Source organism: Nilaparvata lugens, chromosome 4 (genome assembly GCF_014356525.2).
Source record: "Nilaparvata lugens isolate BPH chromosome 4, ASM1435652v1, whole genome shotgun sequence".
Classification (NCBI taxonomy): domain Eukaryota; kingdom Metazoa; phylum Arthropoda; class Insecta; order Hemiptera; family Delphacidae; genus Nilaparvata; species Nilaparvata lugens.
Window position 1 is genome coordinate 44,559,092 of NC_052507.1, and position 20,728 is coordinate 44,579,819.

Consider the following 20,728-nt stretch of genomic DNA (forward strand, 5'->3'; position numbering starts at 1 on the left):
AATAATTTCAAGATCAATTTTCATAATTAAGATAAAATATTTTGTTAATTAATTATTAATTCTACATTGTTAAAAGACGATATCGCAACAGAGCAAAGCGAGAAAGAGATAGCATTATTCACTTTGTTGAATGATAGACAAGAGTAGCAATACCATTGCTAATCAAACACTGCCATGGGACATGACAATCAAACACTAACGTGGACCTCACTATAGCTGTTTACCCTGTTGTCAACATTTGCAGTAGCAGAAGTTGTCGGGGTGATTTACAGCATTTGTATTTTCGTTAATAATTTGTAAATTAATAGTTATTGAAAAATAGAATTTCCTGAATAATAAAACTTTTAAAGTAGATCAATATTGAATTATGTTTGGAATTTTCTCATTTGATAAAGAGGACCTAAATAAGCGAATAATAGAGTAATAGAATAAAAATCTTCTAAATAATCATTTTTCATTAATATAATGAGTTCAAAATAATAATTATAATCTGATCTTTTCAGGGTATAGAATTTGACATGGGACATTGATACCATCAATTTATTGTATTTATGAGCTGTTAGTTAATTTTCTATCAGGGAATGTAGTTGAAGTCTGTATCTACAGCCTATTAGTTTTTGTGAAGTTTTTGGATCTTATTATTTCATGTTACAATACCGGTACCGTACATCGTAAATATAATATCATTAATGGCATATAGAAGAAAATTTAATGATAGGTTACTCTTTCAATATTTAAAAATCTCAATTTTTCAATCCCAATTAAATAACGTTTAAATTTCAACTAGCGTTTCTTTCTTAACTGAAAATGATTTCTAATTCATTCACTTACAATTTCCAACTCCATGTAGTCATTGGATGTCCCACTGTCGACTCTCAGAAGGACAGCATCTTCTTTAGTTGTGATGAAGCCAAGTGCCAACACATCACTTTTCATCTCTGGACGCCTATCCTCGGGAAATACATACGTTATTATGCCTCTGTTGGGTCCAAACTCACATGACTTTGATTCTGTAAAACATTTATGAAATTTTCAATAGTAATAACATTTAAAAACAGCGTAGGCAATGTATTAATTTCTTTCTTCTCAATACACTAGAAATACCTTGAAGGCTTTGATAAGCATCGAGTAATTACCTGATTTCTTACAATTAATAAAAATCTCTGATATTTGCCACCAACAATAAGGAACTCATTTTAGCATTCAGTAGGCCTCTATGCAAATAATAATCCATGGAGAATCTAAGGTTTTATGATTTTATAATATTACTCAAATTATTTTTCAATGGAGTGTAGATGTTAATGCTCTGATAGTAATGTAAAAAACAAAAAAAAAACATTAAAAATATTTGCCGAAATCTGTTCAAACAAAACCCTATAAAGCCACAATGTTATGTATACAGGGTCTGTATAATAAGTAACCGGACTGACCTCAGGAAATTTTTATTGACAAAAAATGTACAATTTTTCATTAGATATCTTCAAAGTAGTCCCTATTGGAGTCGATAACACGCTGATACCGGATTTTCAAATCTTTGTACGCTCCCTGGAAGTCGGCAACCTCTATGCTGTCTAAAGCCCTCGTCGTAGCACGTTGAACTTTTTCCAGAGTCCCGAACCGCGTCCCCTTAAGTTGTCTCTTGATCTTGGGGAACAAAAAGAAGTCCGGTGGTGCCATATCCGGGCTATAAGGAGGATGTGGCAACGTTCCCCTCGACTATTTGGCCAACTGCTCGGTGACGAGCAGGCAGGTGTGCGATGGAGCATTGTCGTGATGGAGGATCCACGAATCGGCAATCCCCGGACGGACTCGTTGAACCCGGGCGGTTAGTCGATGGAGCACCTCTCTGTAGTACTGGTCGTTTACAGTTTGGCCGGGTGGCACAAACTCTTTGTGAACGGTCAGTACTACAGAGATGTGCTCCGTCGACTAACCGCTCGGGTTCAACGAGTCCGTCCGGGGATTGCCGATTCGTGGATCCTCCATCACGACAATGCTCCATCGCACACCTGCCTGCTCGTCACCGAGCAGTTGGCCAAATAGTCGAGGGGAACGTTGCCACATCCTCCTTATAGCCCGGATATGGCACCACCGGACTTCTTTTTGTTCACCAAGATCAAGAGACAACTCAAGGGGACGCGGTTCGGGACTCTGGAAAACGTTCAACGTGCTACGACGAGGGCTCTAGACAGCATAGAGGTTGCCGACTTCTAGGGAGCGATCAGGGATTTGAAAATCCGGTATCAGCGTGTTATCGACTCCAATAGGGACTACTTTGAAGATATCTAATGAAAAATTGTACATATTTTGCCAATAAGAAATTTCCTGAGGTCATTCCGGTTACTTATTATAGAGACCCTGTACTCTTCTAAAACTAAATAACTTACAATGGGAAGCTATGGGAAAATAATTGTTCAATATTTGTGTAAATAAGTTGAGAAACATTCCAATCTGAAAATATGTAGGCTATGGAAAAGCAAATGATAAATTATTATTAAATTACAAAAATGACAGGGGAAACGATGCTATTTCTATATTTTTAATGTTATATTGAATTACCTAATCATTATAAATGGATTTGGGATTCTTGGTTTTTTGAAACCTTTACGAATACAAAGAATTATTCTAATTATAAGTTAATACAACTGAAATATTAAATTGAACGTACCCTCAGAACAAGTTGTTCCAGTGTAAGAGGTCATGTCACAATCGCATGTGTAGGAGTTCCACTGCTGCACACATACTCCTCGATTTTCGCATATATTATGACTGCATTTTGTATTATGTCCTGCAATCATATAAGCAATCGTAAATCAATTCTCGAACATTTCTGATACAACTAGCAAATAAGTGTATTCATAGATGGAGAGGCGGCACATAAAGATCTCTAAATTTATTTCTTATACTCTTGAGTAGGAACTCAATTTGTGGTTGATCAGAATTTAAATTCCGTTAATCAATTGATCAGTTGACCAATTCCGACAATCTAGAAAAATATCTTTTGATACTTTCTGATTGGAGATTACTACATTCTCCATGATTTTTGAAAGGTGAGATAATTAAATTTTTTTCACTTTAAACTTAGTCCTCTGTGGGTTGGGGGAGCTTTGAGTCGAACATCGTACTGAAGAATGTGTTGAAAACCAGTATTCACCCACAGTATCCCTGCTTGTCGTAGGAGCGACTAAAAGTCCAGAAGTTGCCTTGCCTTCAAACCCACGAGATCTGCCCCATCAGGGCAGTTTTGGAGGGGCAAAAAGAAAAACCCAAAAGACCAGAGATGGGGGGAACTCCAGACACAAATGTAGGTCAAGAGGCTAAGTCGAGGTGATCAGGTGCCCTAGAGGCAATTTGGCCACCCCTTCCTCAGAGAAAGGACCTTCAAAGAAGGCCTGGAGTGGAACTCACGTAGGTCACGAGGACTAATCAGTCTGAAGAGACTGCCAAGCATATCACACTGGATTGCAATAAGCAACCAGGTGATGAATGGGATGTTAGCATAGAGAAAAACTCCTGGTTCCTGTAAAGAACACAGGTATTAGTTTGCCTAACTAACATACTACTTGGGAACACAATAAGCTTCGGTTGACGTGTGGGGTTCTTTGAACCTTTGGATCCTTGAATCTGTCCCTTCAAAAACAATAAACAATAATACTTTAAACTTAATTGACCGAGCGAAGTGAGGTCTAAGATTCAAGTCTACGGTTTGGCATTTCTCTTAATGTTTTAATGTTTAAATGTTTATATGTTGCGCATTTACGGCGAAACGCGGTAATAGATTTTCATGAAATTTGACAGGTATTTTCCTTTTAAAATTGCGCGTCGACGTATATACAGTGTTTTTGGAAATTTTGCATTTCAAGGATAATATTATAAAAGAAAGAAGGAGCCTCCTTTATACGCCAATATTAGAGTAATAATCAGACTATAGAATTATTCATCATAAGCCAGCTGTTTAGTGCACTATAAAGGTGGACGCACACAGATCATCATCGGACGGACGGCACGCATCGGACGGATCGGATTATTAGATTTGATGCATTGTTTTCAATTGGAGTGCGAATACCTATACTGATGCGGATAGGTATGCGCACTCCAATTGAAAGCAATGCATCAAATCTAATAATCCGATCCGTCCGATGCGTGCCGTCCGTCCGATGACAATCTGTGTGCGCCTACCTTAATACTACCCGTTCAAAAAAATCGAACATCTTGAAAATGTATCTTTCCATTAACGTTGTAGACAGTTGCAGCCAGACCTGATAACAGCGCTCAAACTCACATTCCGGGACGACACGTCACGGTACGATAGGACAGAAAGCTGTATGTTTATTTAGGATTTTTTCTAGACATTTTAAATTGATAAAATTATTTATTAATTTTTGAGGAAACATAACAACAGGTCAATATAACGTACTGAGCGCAAAGTCTACTGTTCACAGAACTACTAGTATTCCTGAAGCTTCCAATAGTTCCAATCGATTATACAGTTTCCTTACCGTCACATCCAGATGAAACAAGAGAACTAGGAATCAGAGCGTCGACGACAACGTTTGGAGATTCTCCATTGAGATCGAGGCTTGCCAAACAGCCTTCGAACCCGTGCTTTGACTGAATTTGCTTTGGAAGAGGTAGGTCTTTTGGCACACCACCTGAAGTTTATGAAACAAAGGACTATGAAAGCAGGTAATAACTAAAAAATCAATAAATAGAAGGATATTTCTACTAGTCTTAACATTTTCAAAGTCAAAATTATTTAGATTGCCGGATTTCAATGTAATTAATTGATAATAATTTGATGCAGATATTGAAAGGTGTCTTATATAGGTACTAATTATAATCAAGAAAAGTTTCTTCAATTAAACTTTCATGTGATGCGACAAATTCCCCACATTGAATTTAAGATTCTCAACAGATATTTTCATCAGCACAGTCTAAAGAATATTTTTGTATTCCAGATAAATTCAATCAATCAATTAGAAAAGTTCAACTTCAATTCATGCAGAAGTCTTCAATAATATGATATTGCTACCGGCACTGAAACATTTAAAATAGAACTGATGTAGTTGGGCATGATATTATATTTTATTCATTTTTGAGAAATCCACATATATTTAATGAGCATCCAAATCCCAATTGCTTGTCTTTTAATATTTTCAATAAAAGTTTCTGTAAGAAAAGAGATTTGGAATAATACACACTGCACTCAGTACCGATTCTTGAAAACAATGATGAATATAGTAAAGTTCGTGAAGTAGGGAAACTGCCGTGAGTCTTCAAATGATAATATTTATATACGAACTTTATGTGTTCATGCACAGAGTTTTGAAATCAGACACTTTTTTATTTTTATAGTTTGTAAATTGAGATATTGTCAACAAAAACCCGATTTTTTCTTTCAACAGAACTCACCCAGATATAAAATGCCAGCCAAATCCAATTTCTCATTGTGTCCAAGACTAGTGATGATGGCGAAATTGTCATCAACCATAAGCGTGTGTTGCTTGGGACTGGGTCTACCAATGGTGACGGCGTGCCACCTGTTGTCATTGAGGCTGCTGCGAGCATTGTCACGCACCCTGACAGGGCCATCACCCAGGTTGAAAATGTACTGCAAATGGCCATTGACCAGCTCAATCGCCACGAAATCCTGTTCTCTGCCAGCGTTGTATAGAATCAGTCCACTCGACTCCCTAGTTTTGAACTGGAAGTAGATGTTGGTTGAGGAGTATGCTTTGAGGACGGGCAGCCCAACGAATGTGTGCTTGGATTTGAACGTGACAGGGTTGTGCACCAGCTGATTGTCCCTTTTGCCGAATGTGGCTGTCACGTAGATCTGTGGCCTGAAATAGGAACCTGAAACATCAGAAGGGGAATTTGATGAAATGCTGGCATCGATTTTACTAATTATTTGTCATTTAAATTTCCCTACTTTTCCAAATAAGATTTATTTTCAATATATATAATTATTAATAGTACCGTAATAGAGTGGTGAAACTTAATTAAATTATATTCTCACAAAAACCTTATCATTTTTACAAGAGTTCCGTTCTCTTGTTTGGCTGTACAATGAATTGATAAATAATAAATTTATTAAGACTTGCGTATATCCAATATGTCACAGTGTAGTGATATATGATATTTGATACTACGTTATGGATTCCATATATTTTGAATTATTAACTTTTTGGTGAGGGGTACTCTCAAAATTATCTGGAATTTCTAAATACGCTTTTTAAATTAGTAATAGTTTTTATTTAACGTTAACTATTTCATTTACTCACTTAAAAATGACATTGATATGTTGGAAGATGTTGTGAATAAAAGTTTTTGAAAAAAGGATAGTCCTACTTACATTTTTCATTTCCAGATATTTTGAATTATATCCACTACTATCAATTTGTCATCTTTTGAACAATATATAGGTAAAATTTATGAAAGAAAGAATCCCTTTATAAACATATAACATTCTGTAGCTAAACTGATAAATTTGTACTGTATTTATAGGAAAATTGAGAATTTTATTTTTAAAAGCCTCAAGATTGTAAGACAGAATTCGATGGCTTTTGATAAGCATAAAATAGGATATTATTCACACTAGAGATGAAGCCTTATAATAATAATAAATTATACATTTATGGAACTCAGATATAGAATATTCATATTCTTTTTGAAGATTGATTCCAAATTATCCTTGAATTTTAATGTTGTGTTTTCAATTTCAATTTCAATTTATTTATTTACACACACACACACACACACACACATAAGATACATCAATATGAAATAAAAATTAAATACATCAATAAAAAAACAATACAGTATAAAATAAATGACATAAATATGAGAACACATTACAATATTAGAAGGCAATTATAAATGTTATGTGGTGAAGAAGGGTAGAGGATCTAAAGTTCTTCCAACTATGGCTATCCATGTCATAGGAAGGCTTTTGATCCTTGTGAATCAATGTTTTGTGAATCAATTCTAATTATTTTTATTAAAAATGTAAATTCGATTTAAATCGAATTGGATTGAAATGAGAATTGAACATCAATGAGAATGATGTATTTTGTTTTTTACTTGTATTGATTTTATTATTTTGAAAATAATAAAGAAAGACGCATTCATGTACATTTTGATGTATGTTTTGAATAAAGAGATTGATTGATTGATTGATTGATTGATTGAACACTAAAAGAGGTGAATTTGAAACTGTTATATAGCTGTTACAACTGAGAATATCCTATTTCATCTGATTTCAAACCGTCAATTCATAAATTTAGAATGTAATAACAAATTTATTCTCTATAAATAATACGTACAGTATAAGGATCTATTCTCACCTTTTTGACTAGGGGTGCCGACAGCAGCTCTAGCCATTTCTATGTAATTATGGCCATTGAATGTGAACTGCTGCATGGAGCCGACGAAGCTGGCCGGTTGGATGAGGCCGAGGTTGTTGCCGAACGAGAGCGCCTCCTCGTTGTGAGGAAAGCCTCCCACGTGCAGCAACTGCAGCTCCAGAGTACTCTGTTTCCCTAGAACTGTTTCCACTGCAAAACATCAATCCCAATTTAAAAATCTTATCTTGACCAAAACTTCAAGGTAATTCAATAAATTGCTAGAAAATAACGAATTTGCAATATTGTAAAATTTATATATGAAATTATTTCACAATGGAACTTCTATTCGATTGATTCAACTCTTCTCTTATCCTTCTCAATTGTTACTTTTGTATTGATTACTTTCCTATTATATTTTATATTAGCATATGAAATTAGTTCACAATGGAAAAGTGGTTGCTATTAGATTAATTCAACTTTTTTTTGCTATCCAGATTGCACTTTGAAATCATTATGATATCGTAATCGTGATTCACAATGTTACTTTTTACAATGAAGAATATCAACACTATACAGTACACTTGTCATATTGTCCTTGTATTGTCCATCATGAATAACTTATAACCTTCAACTGCAAATCAACTACACAGTATACTTGTCATATGATGCATAACTTATTATAACCTTCTTCAAATGTAATTGTCTTCAACGTTGAGAATTGCATTAATCTTTTCAAATAAAATAACCAAGAATATATTTGATAAGATGAATTTAATTTTTTCTAGTTCCCTTCATTCAAGAAAATAATGATCAGGTACCGCACCGTATTCATGGAAGGAGTACAGTGAGGAATTTATTATTTATTGCCATTCAGAATATTTCCGCAACTATCTATATTTTCTAGAGTATGAATAACTGGAATACTATTTCACGATAAAAGACAATTGAAAATCAGTGAATAGTTAACAACAATACTGCTCCAACTTCCAATTAAAGAGAGACCTTAACACAGAGATATAAGCTCCTACAGGAGAGTTTCTACTATGTGGACTGAAAAATAAAATTCCGTTGTATATAACTTGAGTCATTAAAATCTATTTCAGATGGTTAAATGAATCAATAAAAATTATCGAGCAGCATTTTCCTATTGAAATATCCTTATTCAAAATATACTAAAAAACGCATTCTATCTACCTCTAGTTGGAACTTCATCATCAACTTGCAGATTTAGATTACTGGCTCTTCGTGAAAAGATAACAGTATGCCATTGGTTGTCATTTAGGCCTTGACCAGCTGTCATAGTCTGAAATAAAAAATATATTCAATTTTCATGTAGACCCAATACAACAAACAAATAGAAAATTATACATGTGAAATCAACACTTTATAAATGGTATAACATTAGATTTATATTAATATAAGTTTCATTTTCAGAAAAAAAAAACAATAAGCTACCATTTAGGTTGCGTAAAATCCTTTTTTGTCAATTCAAGTCAAACTATAAATTAGAACTTAAAATATCTTCTGAAATGGTATGCCCAAAGCTCCACCTGAACCTTTCTTTAAAAAAAGATCCTGTTTTAATAAATAACTTTTTTCCATCGTTATTATTTGGTACATAATACATGGTTATTATTTGATAGCATGCATGTATCATAAAAGGCCTAAATGTAAATCCAGTGTTCAATTTATCAAATTCATTCATTAAGTTCAATTCATAATTATTATTCATAAACATAATTATATTCAATATAGACTAAGTTGTAGAAAATAAGCCCTTTTCCGCAAAATTGAAATTTTAAATAAAAAAAAACATGAATTTTACAATCGGGATATCCATTGACTCTCAAGATTGAAAATAAAATTAATTTTGAAATTGCGATTTGTTTGTCTCACCTTCTCTTTGTCTCCTATTCGAATGATCATTTTGACTCGACCCGAGTCGAGCATCATCTGCAGTCGATCTGGAGATTGTTCACTTCTGGTGCTCAGTAACAATCCGATCGGTCGTTTTGTTCTGAAGCGAAAAGTAATGTCTTCGGTTTGAGTTTTGATCAGATCTATCAAGTGAATTGCCATGTACTGAGAGCCGTTGTAACTCAGCGTTGTCGCCTCTGTGGAAAAGAAAATTGTTGTAATAGCAAAATACAGTGATTATTGCAGTGTGGGCATATAACAAATTAGTTTAGTACCCACGAATTACGAACAAAATTATCATGAAGCTCTCTAATAAGAATTTGTGGAAATACTGTCATTTTCCAATTTGAAATATTCTCTCAACATCCCTCCCATTATCTATGCACAAGCTATCATCAGCAAATATTTATTATTTTGAAAACTCATTGAGATGTAAAACTTACCTTTTCCGCAGGTTGGTCCTGTGAAACTAGAACTTGAACAATCACAGATGAACCTATTCCAGCCTTCAGAACAAGATCCCGAATTCATACAAGGTTGCGAATCACACTGTGGGCCCAATCTGTGACACGCCGGCTGAATCGAACCTGTAACTCAGCATACATGAATTAAAATGCTGTATGAAAATGTTCAATAACTTCAAAACATAGATGATGTGGATTTGAAAATATCGCTTTTATTCACCTTAATATGGAGAAATTCCACTATATATCTTTTCATAATGTAAATTCAACGACTATTTTTCATTTATAAATATTCAGGATTCATCCATTTACAGGATTTCACGTTCTCAGCATGTTATAATGTAATCTTAACTTCAAGATAAGAGTGCTCTCTATATTAATATTAGTGTAAATCAAATTCCTCAACAACTACTTCATTGTATCAATCAATTATTTCTTCTTCATTTCATTAACATCTGACTAGCTTTCTGATCAATTGATTAGAAACTACGCAAGAAGTTTTCATAAAGCAAGTAATAGGTAGGCTTACTTGACTAATTGCCTCAAAAATACTATATTTAGGTGATTTCAAATATTTTTTTCATTTTTCCTAAAAGATAGCAGACTACGAGATATGAATTAGACTATTCATATTGAATTCCATGTGACAACAATGTGCTACATGACAAATTGAAATAGAGTTGGTTTGATAATTTATATTAAAGAAAATGCTCAGAACCACTTTTACAGTATAATAGGCCTTTATAATAGACTTACAGTATTAATAATAATTAGTTGCTGAGCAATGATAGATTGCTGAAACATCTTACGTTCATTTAACAATACCGTATCCAAAATGCAACAATGTAATTCACCAGAATCCTGTTGCCTTGCATAATCAGCAATGTCAAGAGCATTGTCATTGATGGCGAAGTCCCTCATACAACCGACGTAGCCTTGCTGCAACACAGCCGACCACAGAGCAGGAGGCACTTGCTGGTGAAGAGGCCCCAGTCCTCCCACGTACAGCCCACCCTCCAGGTCCAGTTGGATTGAGTCACCTTCAACACACATTCACAATATTATTGTTACAGTTGATATTGAAAATCATGTTTTGAACTATTTCAGACCCAATACAATCAAATAATGTTTTTCATCAATAACTGATATTTTAATTTCAGCCCTTTAAAGTGAAAAAGGTCCAGATTATTGAAGAGAATTGAGCGGTTGATTTATAGTTACCTGCATAATTTTATTCCAATAGCATTGGTTGAATTGTAGGAAAGTGGAATAAACAATGTTATCTGTTGCACATAATAATTGTGGAACTCACAACATAATTTTCATTTCAGATAGAGAAATTTCACAACATGTCTGCGTCTAGTGTGAATTCGAATTGTAGAATTCTTGCATACAATAATGCTTTTTGAAAAACCATTGGCGAGGTGACTCCCCTGAGATCACGCGAGATGAACTTTTATATAGTTCTATGGAAAGGAGTGTTGCATCTTCTTCAGTAATATGATAAATGGTCCAGTCATGAGTTTGTTTAGCATTAGTTTATTTCTCACATTATGTAAAAGTATCACGAACTAGACATAGACATAAAATATTTCGATATCGTAACTTGCAGATAATTATTTTCTTTCATAAAATGAATGCATCGCTTTATATTGGGGAATTAGCCAGTTATAGAAGATTTAGGTTATCACAAGGATTTTACAGGATTTTGATTTTTATAATTACAATTATAATATTATATAAAAAAATATAAGAAAATACGAACGTGATAATCTTTGTGATTTTGTTCGATTAATATATTCAAGGAGAATTTATCTTGTGTCGAGCATGGAAATTGAGGTGCCTACCATATACTAGAAAAGCAACCGGTATCCTCCGATTTCCCTTCGATTGCTTTTTATTTACCTAAAGATTGTTCATTCACAAAAAAGAAGATTGAAATTAGAGCGGCTTAAGGGCAGCCGACTGAACCAAAACGATACCTACTTTATCGGTACAGTAATTGATAAAACTAATATTAATATTATAAGTAAACCTCTCATGTTGATTGAGTTGATTCAGTAGGGTAAGGTGAAGTATAGGCTGTCCAATGAAGCTTAGTTGGCCAATCATCGATGAACATATCAATCTCAATATACAATATCAATAATATTTGGATAGTAACTCTTATCAAATTTCCATCTAGCTGTTAAACCTGTTGTCAATATTGCAGTAGCTGAAGTTTTCGTGGTGGTTTACAGCATTTAATTTTAGATTTTTGTTTTAAACATTTTTTTTCAAAATTAAACTAAAATGAGTAAATTTAATAGGTTTTAATGAAATAGAATTTCGTTGGAGAATGTACTTGATCTATAACAAGTATATATATATATAAAGTAAAAGTATATATTTATTTATATTTATATATAATTTTGTACTGATGCTTTACCGACTGCAGCCAAGCCAAGCCAGGCAAACCGTTATTCACAAAAATAACGTTACAATATACGTATATATATATATATATAATATATATATATATATATATATATATATATATATATATATATATATATGCAGTCGGTAAAGCATGAGTACAAAAAAATTATATGATTCTGGTTGTGGTTCTTAGAATACAACTTAGACAAAATTCTTATAGACTCGCTCAGGAGCTCCCGCAATTCACTGCTCTTGTACAATTTATATAAATCTCTGGAACGTATTATTTCCAAAGATCAATGCTAAATATCACTGACTAAACCAACTTATTCGGTGAAGAATAAAGCCGGATGGTAGTTTTCTTAATATTTCAATACTGATAATTCTATAAATAAATATGAGATTGGTCATGCATGGAAGTGGAGAAATAAATAAAGGGTACACCATAAAAAACTTGATACATATATTGTACAATAAAATATTAGCGACCAAATAAATGTAGAAATATATATAGAGCAACAAGCAAATGTAATAAAAATAAGAACAAATACGGTATATCAAAAATAAAATATCACAGATTGGCTCACTACTTTTTAGTTCTTTAGCACGAAACGTTACCATGTGCTTTTAAATCATTAATCGTATGCATTTATCTTCATGCAGCTCAGGTATCGACTTGCTGCTGCTTTTCGATTTAAAAAATCTCACTATTATCTCCTTTCCAAAAATAATAAAATATAATCAATTGATAAATCATAAATATATTAATATATAGATCTCAGTATATTTCTCAATATATATATATCTCTCAGGGCTTGAGGTTCGGCCTCTGGTGAAATCATATAAATCAATTTATCCAGTGAACAAGAGCTACATTTATATCTCTATAATTCGCTAACAAAATTAATGATTGAGTGAGGATAATCTGTGTATCCTTGGACATATGCATTTCATATAATTCATTTAACTAGTAATATATGTTTCTTGTACCTTCTAAGACTTGCGCAAGTTTTATAATAATTTTTAATATTTATAACCTTTTCGACGAGCTAGCTTTTTATTTTGTTTCACTTGAAGCAGTGAGGGCGCCGTAACTTTATATATTTCGATAATTTATCATTCACGTGCTGAATTTTCACAAGACGATGGTGGCGATCCAAATTTCCTGGTCGTCCTGGAGTTTTGGTGGCTGAAGTCGTCTTCTCCAAGGGAATAAATAAATATCCAATGACTTATGCTTTAATACAGCATCACTAAGTCTTATAAAAAATTAATTAATGAATTTATATTTTAAGTCTTTCAAAAGTACAATTTAACAAAGGGACTTGTGCTCTATAAAATTTAGTGTCGTTCCATGGTGGCATCTGGCAGGCAAGTGGGGAAGTCCTGCCCTTATTTTCTACAATCCTATTTCCGACTTACAAATTTGCATACATTTAAATATTCCACTACTACACCATTAAAAGGATCAAATAGTCCGTGCCAATCTGCTAAATTATTACCTATATCCTAGGTATAATATTTTATAATTACTCGGACCATATCCAATACATAAACTGAGTAGTGATAATTTATAAATTCTTATCATTTATAAAAATATTTATATATTCATTTGAATCGGCTCTCTATTGCGCCCATCAATTACTGTAATTTGATTGGTTCATGCAAATTCACTAATGTATCCATGCGCCTATGTCTATCCTACTTCCTTAATATTTTATTTATTTATTTTGGTGTATTTGTTCATGCTCATTACAGATAATAAATATTTTTGAATGTTATAAGTTGTTTTTCCCTCTATAACTAATAGCCATGTGTTTTCCAAATCCTCTAGTTGAATACTATTTGTTTACAACAAATTTTTGCCAAGGTGTCTGGCTAGATTTCACATTATACGGCTTGATTGATTATTAGGTCGCCGATTGGTAGGTGTTTAAGCCTAACCTCAAAATTTCCAATACTTTATATAATATAATAAATAGCAAATAAAATTCTTCTCTAATCGGCTGTTCTAATTTTAGCCATGGTACCCATTATTATCTAATCTTTCATTTGTTGTTATCACATTTGGCGATAATAGAATAGCTGTTTGCTTCAGACCTATAAAATTCTTTCAATTAGCGATTTTGCTTGCTTATTGAATTTTTGTACGTTACAATATATATATATATCAGTTATAGTTGAACTAAAATTGACCTGGAGTGCTGAAGTCAGCGGTATTGCCATCGACCATGAGGCGACCGTCCTTGCCGTTCCTGGTCAGCAGTATCTCGTGCCACATACCATCATCAATGCGGCGCATCGTGGCCTTCACCTTCACTGCGCCCGACCCGAGGTCCAGGTGCAAATACAAATGCCCACTCATCAGCTCCAATGCAAACATGTCCGCCTGCAAACCAATGCAATTGAACGAATAATACACTGTTACAATTTAAATAGAATTGGAAATTGAAATATTCGTATACCAAGCTCTGATTGAAGATAGAAAATTTTTTATCGTCAATTAATTCATCAATTACAATTGTTAGGCTGTTACAATACTTCAATAGAATTGGAATTCGAAATACTGTGTTCATATGAATATGGTATTCGTATGATGTGCTCTAATCAAAGCTGGAAAGAAGAATTTTGTTGTGAATAAAGATTTGTGAATTAATTCATAAATATTTGAATAATAATTGGAAATCATAAAAATATATTTTCAGGAGAGAACAAGATGCTGAGATTGAATAATAGATAAGTTCTTGCAAATTTCAGTAACTTTCCATTCCTTCTATGAGTATTTCATATTAATGGGATCCTAAACTGATAATAGTAGAATTAATAGCAATACTTAAAGCATATGCCGTCACCAAACCATAGCTCATATTTTTCACCTTCAAACACAGCACAGCTTTTATATCTTTCACCCACAAACAAAGATGAAGTCCTATTCATCATTAAAAGTATGAAATCAAAACATTGTAGAGGTTATGATGGTCTATCAATGAATAAATGGGCTTATTTCTCCTCTAGTCGACATAATTAATTCAATGCTGGAACAGGGAGTTTTCCCAGATCGCCTTTAAGTCTCCAAGGTCACCCCTGTCTATAAAAGAGGTGAAAAGACTAATATTTCAAATTATCGTCCTATTTCTAGCCTGCCTGCTCTTTCGAAAATCTTTAAAAATATATATATTTGCGTCTTACTAGTTACTTAACTTAATTGAAGCTTATTCCTTCTTACCAGTATGGTTTTGTCAAAAGGAGATCAACTATTGATGCAGCTATAAACTTATATGGAAAAGTACTGGATGAATTAGATAAGGGGATTTTCTCTTCAGCTGTACTGCTAGACCTCTCAAAAGATTTTCATTGTGTCCATTTCGATATCCTCTTAAATAAATTGCGTAGCTTAGGAGTAAGAGGTATCTCCCACAGACTAATGATATGAGCATACACATTATGACTGCCTATCTTCACCCTTTGGAGAAGTTTCATCCTCTAAATTAAAACTAAAAACTGGAATCCCTCAGGGCTCAATCCTGGGTCCACTATACTTTTCTTTCTATACATTTCAGATTTACATTCAGCTGTATGCCTATCAGATAATGTCCATTTTACACTACGCTGATGACACTTCTCAGTGCTCATAACTCTTCTATTTTCTGATAAAGATGTAAATAATCTTGAAATAGACATGAACATCTCAGCCAATGCTGTGGTCCAGTATTTATATAATGTCTGTCTATCAATAAATTCTATGAAAAGTCAAATTATACACTTTAAAAATGTTCCTATACTTCTGTAGCACTGACTCTGTTGATATGCTAGGGTTAAATTTTGATGACAGGTTGACAAAGACATGACATGTTGATAACATGATCAGGAAAATGAGTAAAAGTCTCTTTCTTCTCAGAAATCTGGCGAAGTATGTTCCACAAAAAGCATCGTTAAAGTGCCGTACTTTGCTACATTTTATTGTTATGTTGTTCATGGTATAGGGCTTTGGGGTGGTACTTCAAAGGAAAATATTCAGAGAGTATTTGTACAACAGAAGAAAGCAATAAGGTATATGGCGGGGCTTGGATACAACCACCCTTGTAGAGAAGCATCCAGATCGCTATCGCTACTAACTGTACCCTCAATTTACATTTTCAGGCTGATTGTGCATTCTGTCCAAAATAGAACGAATTTCAGACTTCTAGAGCCGATATGTATTCTTATAATACTAGAGGGAGAGAAAACTTTGCAACTCAGCATCATAGGAGAAAGCTATTTGAGAGGAAGCCTAGCTATGCGGGGTGCAAATTTTATAATAGACCACGTTTTGTAAAACTATCACCCACTAACAGTGAACTGAGAAAATTTAAGGCTGACCTTTGTAAACTCCTAGTTGAAAATTGGTTTCATGAAAACCAATCATGATGATCATTATATAAGTTATGTAAATTTATATATATTTGTTCTGACTGACTTGTTATAGGCCTATTACTAAGAATTTTTATAGTTGACGCATTCATAATGAAGTACCTTAATCATAACTCTGATAACTCTACATAATGTTTTTGTTAGTTTTTAATTATTTTCATTTATATAAATAGAATTAGAAGACAATATTTTATTATGTATTTTAGTTATTTATTTTTTCAAAATTATTGTACGGTACTGATTTTTTAAGTTCATTTATTTTTGTTTGTAAATTGTCAGTGTTATGAATAAATTCCAATTTCATGTAAATTGTATGTATGTCTGAATAAAGATGATTGATTGATTAACAATCTATTCAATCAATAAAACGAAGACAGTTGAAATAAATACCATTTTTCATTACGTAATTGGGACGATGTTGTAATAAGCTGCGGTAGTAGGCCTACCATACTGAATAAAAGGAAAATCGAACTATATAATATAATGGATATTTAGTAATAACGAACCATAGGCCTATAGTTTATAGTGAAATATTAACATATTATAGGTGAGACTTACATGGAAGCTTCTTGAGCCGATGCTGTACATGATGAGGCCATTTGGCTCTATCGTTCTTATTTTCAGTGAAATTTTTCCCTCCCGACTGGCGTCCCAATTTGGAAGCACCTGTTCAAAAATGAAATAATACAAGAATTAGTGAATCTATAACACATAAAAATCATAAATATCATTTATTTATTCATTCATATACAAAATATACAATCCAGGTGAAAACAACATCATGCATATAAATATAATTTTCAAGCCCCATACGAATTGAAAAAATATCTGATTCTCATTCTCGAATAATAATCAACAGATAGTATGTCAAACTTCTAAGTTATCCGTTTTGAATGAACATGCATTTCATATTCAAGTAAGAATGATGGGGGGAAAGATGGGCAGAGCTGCCAAAACCCTCAAATGAACGTCATAAAAATTTATTTTTCTATTACAAATGTTTAAATAGGCTATGGTACATTTGAAAATAGGTCTATATGTTTACTTTGAAGTAGAATAACCAGGGTTATTCCATTATTGGTGAAGGGATTGGGAATGTAAAGCAGTTTCAACATTATATTATTTATTATACATGAAATCCAATGGAAATTCGAATTTGGAAAAATCGTCAATGTTTTCTTCGTTTCTCTATTGATAGAAAAAAATGTTGTCAACTTACCAGATGAGACGCCATCGTAGTGAAGGTGATAGGATCAGCCGCGTTCACTTCTTGGCATATGAACTCAACAGGACTAGCAATGGATATCAGCTTATTTCCAGTTCTTGCCAGCTCGATCAAATTCAGCCTCAATGTCTCTGTGCTGAATTCGACCTGAAAAATATTTCCTCATTAGAAAAAGTGATGGATTAGTTCTATATATTTCTAAATATCTTCAAGATATCCATATTGTATAGATAGAAGACTTTATATCAGGGATGCCCACCTGGGCGGGAAGCAAGGATGCAAACTGCATACTTGAATTTCTGGGGGGAGGGGGTTTCAAAAAACAATTTGGGGAGGTCCCAAAAAAGTCAACAGTTTCAGAAGTTCAATATAACGACGACTGACGACCTTTTTGCAAGGACGCCTTTTTGGGATTTGTACTAGAATTTGGGATATTCATGGGGGTGCGTCCTCGGGCTTGGGGGGGAGGAGAATCACTCCTGCTTGATATAGTCAGGCTGTCAAAAACCACTTAGTCACCTGTTTATCAAAATAATGGTATAGTAACCGAAAATAGGTTCTCTGTAGTTTGAATCTTCAATTCTATTACTGTATTTCTCACAAAATTATTCTTAAATAGGTAATTATATGACTCTTATTGGCCTGTAATGACAGAATTTTTTAGAATGGGACATGATTCAATAATATTTAATGAGATGTCACATTGAAATTTGAAATATGTTTAATCGTACAAGAATCTCCAATGTTTGGTGTGATCCTACGAGGTGTGGATATATGGTATATTGTGGATGTAATGTAAATGTATGTAGTATATTTATTTGATAAATATACTGTAAGCAGGGACGCCTCCACCCAATATGTAAGGGGAAAAGAACTATGAATACAAGAAATGAACAGAATAACTAGAACTTCAATGAGTCTTTAACATATTTACATTTGAACAAAACAAGATTAATTTGATTATAAAACAATATTTTATATGAATTAATGGGAAAACACCCGCTTGCTGATAATGAGGATTCAATGTTTGTGGTTATGAAAAATTTAAGAACAATGATTCAGTAGTCACCTACCTTTTTGAAATAGCTTCCCACTTTGGCATCGACTGGTATTTCGCGGCGTTAATTATTAATTAAAAATCAAAATAACTGATCTAATGAAATGGGTTCAGATCCCGTCCTATTCAATAATACAATTCTCTTTAAACTGCCCGAACTGCGACAGGAAAACTGTATTATAAAACAAGAGCAAAATCTATCCCCTTCACCAGAACAGCCGGACTTTACTCACAGTCCTAACGAACGAGCTCACACACAGACCAAAAGAAAAATTTTGGGTATTAAATATAACTCAGTCAATGCCAAACATGAAAGCCATTTCAAGTACATATTTTTATCTGTCGCACAAGCGGCACGTTTGTTATTAAAAACAAAAGAGAAGCTACATTAATTTGACAACAAATGAAATAAACAATCTTTCTGTCGATGACAAAAATTGTTCAAAGACAAAAACACTGTTCATTAAACTTTTCTAAATTAAAACTCTAAAATCCTGATCAATATGAGATAAATATATGATTCATATATATGTCCCATATGACCAGGTGACAATACCAAAAAAATATTTTTAGCAGAAATTAACTTTTTAAACTTTTACCAGCCTGAAGAAAAAAACAAAGTCTTGTAGGTAGAATTTACAAATATGTAGCCTACTACCTAGTAAAAGGGATATCAGGCATATCAAAACACGGTAGTAATGTAGGGTTGAAAAATCTGTGAGACAAAAACTTTTCCATCATTCCTTATTATTTATTTGTAATGCTTTTTTGAGTTGAGAATTATTTTCCTTTCAAAAAAATTTTCCCATCAATCAAGTGTTTATTAAATTTTCACTTTTATGAAAGAAACACCATTGAGTTTTGAATCTCAAGTTTTTATTGTTAACCATATTACACTTTGCATCATTTCGTAGCTGACTAGATTGAAGCCTACCGGTACGGTACTGAAAAGTGTTGTTTCGTTACCGATAATCTATTAGCAAGAATTGATATGATTGAGAACAAGAAAATAATCAAATTAAGGTTGAATGGAATTCATGTTTCATCTCTTCCTACCGTATTGAACTGATAACTACTTGACATGCAAACCGTAATAAGTGTTGTATGGTACCCAGCTATCGTCTGTGCTGTCTTCTCCAAGTATTGATCCGTATTGATGTTTGTGCTTTGAGCTGGTAAATTTGAACCAGTGTCTTGTTTGCATTGTTCCTATTGTCATCCTGGCTTCATTGTTATAGGCCTACGCGATTTCATCAATAGGACGATGCATAACATCTTCAGGATTACTTGAGGCTCATTTATTAGTAGGATATATGCCTTGTTATTTACAAATTAATTATTCTTGTAGTATCATATTTTATTGATATGCTTTTATGTGGTGTGGTAATGTATACGGTAGTCATAAGTTCGTTTCCATTTCCATACAGTTATTATTTTATTACTAAGGAATAAATAATTTATTGAACGATCTATTATATGCCTGGATTCAACTGTTCTAAATTTACCTATCCACATAATCATTATAAATACATTCTCTCCCATATTGGAATAAACACCTTACAAATTATACAGAGTGAGTCATATGCATGCCCTAGTGGGAGAGATTCATAGAAATCGATAGAAAAACTCTATTGATATCAATATATGCTCATGGATATCAATACGTGCTCATGGATATCAATAGAAATCCATGGATACCAATAGAAATCACGGTAAATACAGTCAATGAACTTATATTGATATCACTACAAGTTTAGTGATATCAATAGGAGTTCATGGATATCAAATACACATCACTGTAAATACAGTCAATGAATTTTAAATGCAGTTAAAAACTTGGAAATAATTTTGGCAGGTTTTCAATTTTCACAGAACTATTTATTTTTGATGA

The 20,728-nt window shown here is 33.2% G+C and overlaps 1 protein-coding gene across 2 annotated transcripts in view; it reads right to left on the reverse strand.

Annotated features, from left to right (window-relative positions):
- The window catches only part of LOC111064385 (neurexin-3), a 42,414-nt gene that overhangs the window by 13,618 nt on the left and 8,068 nt on the right, over positions 1–20,728 (reverse strand). For both annotated transcript variants that reach the window (XM_039427524.1, XM_039427523.1), the window contains exons 2-13: positions 17,775–17,927; positions 17,114–17,221; positions 14,342–14,534; positions 10,582–10,767; positions 9,707–9,850; positions 9,243–9,460; positions 8,541–8,649; positions 7,347–7,556; positions 5,413–5,856; positions 4,500–4,652; positions 2,669–2,788; positions 832–1,010 (exon numbers count right to left, since the gene is read on the reverse strand). In XM_039427524.1, coding sequence (XP_039283458.1) covers positions 832–1,010; positions 2,669–2,788; positions 4,500–4,652; positions 5,413–5,856; positions 7,347–7,556; positions 8,541–8,649; positions 9,243–9,460; positions 9,707–9,850; positions 10,582–10,767; positions 14,342–14,534; positions 17,114–17,221; positions 17,775–17,927 — 2,217 coding nt within the window. The remainder of the gene's footprint in view (positions 1–831; positions 1,011–2,668; positions 2,789–4,499; positions 4,653–5,412; positions 5,857–7,346; positions 7,557–8,540; positions 8,650–9,242; positions 9,461–9,706; positions 9,851–10,581; positions 10,768–14,341; positions 14,535–17,113; positions 17,222–17,774; positions 17,928–20,728) is intronic.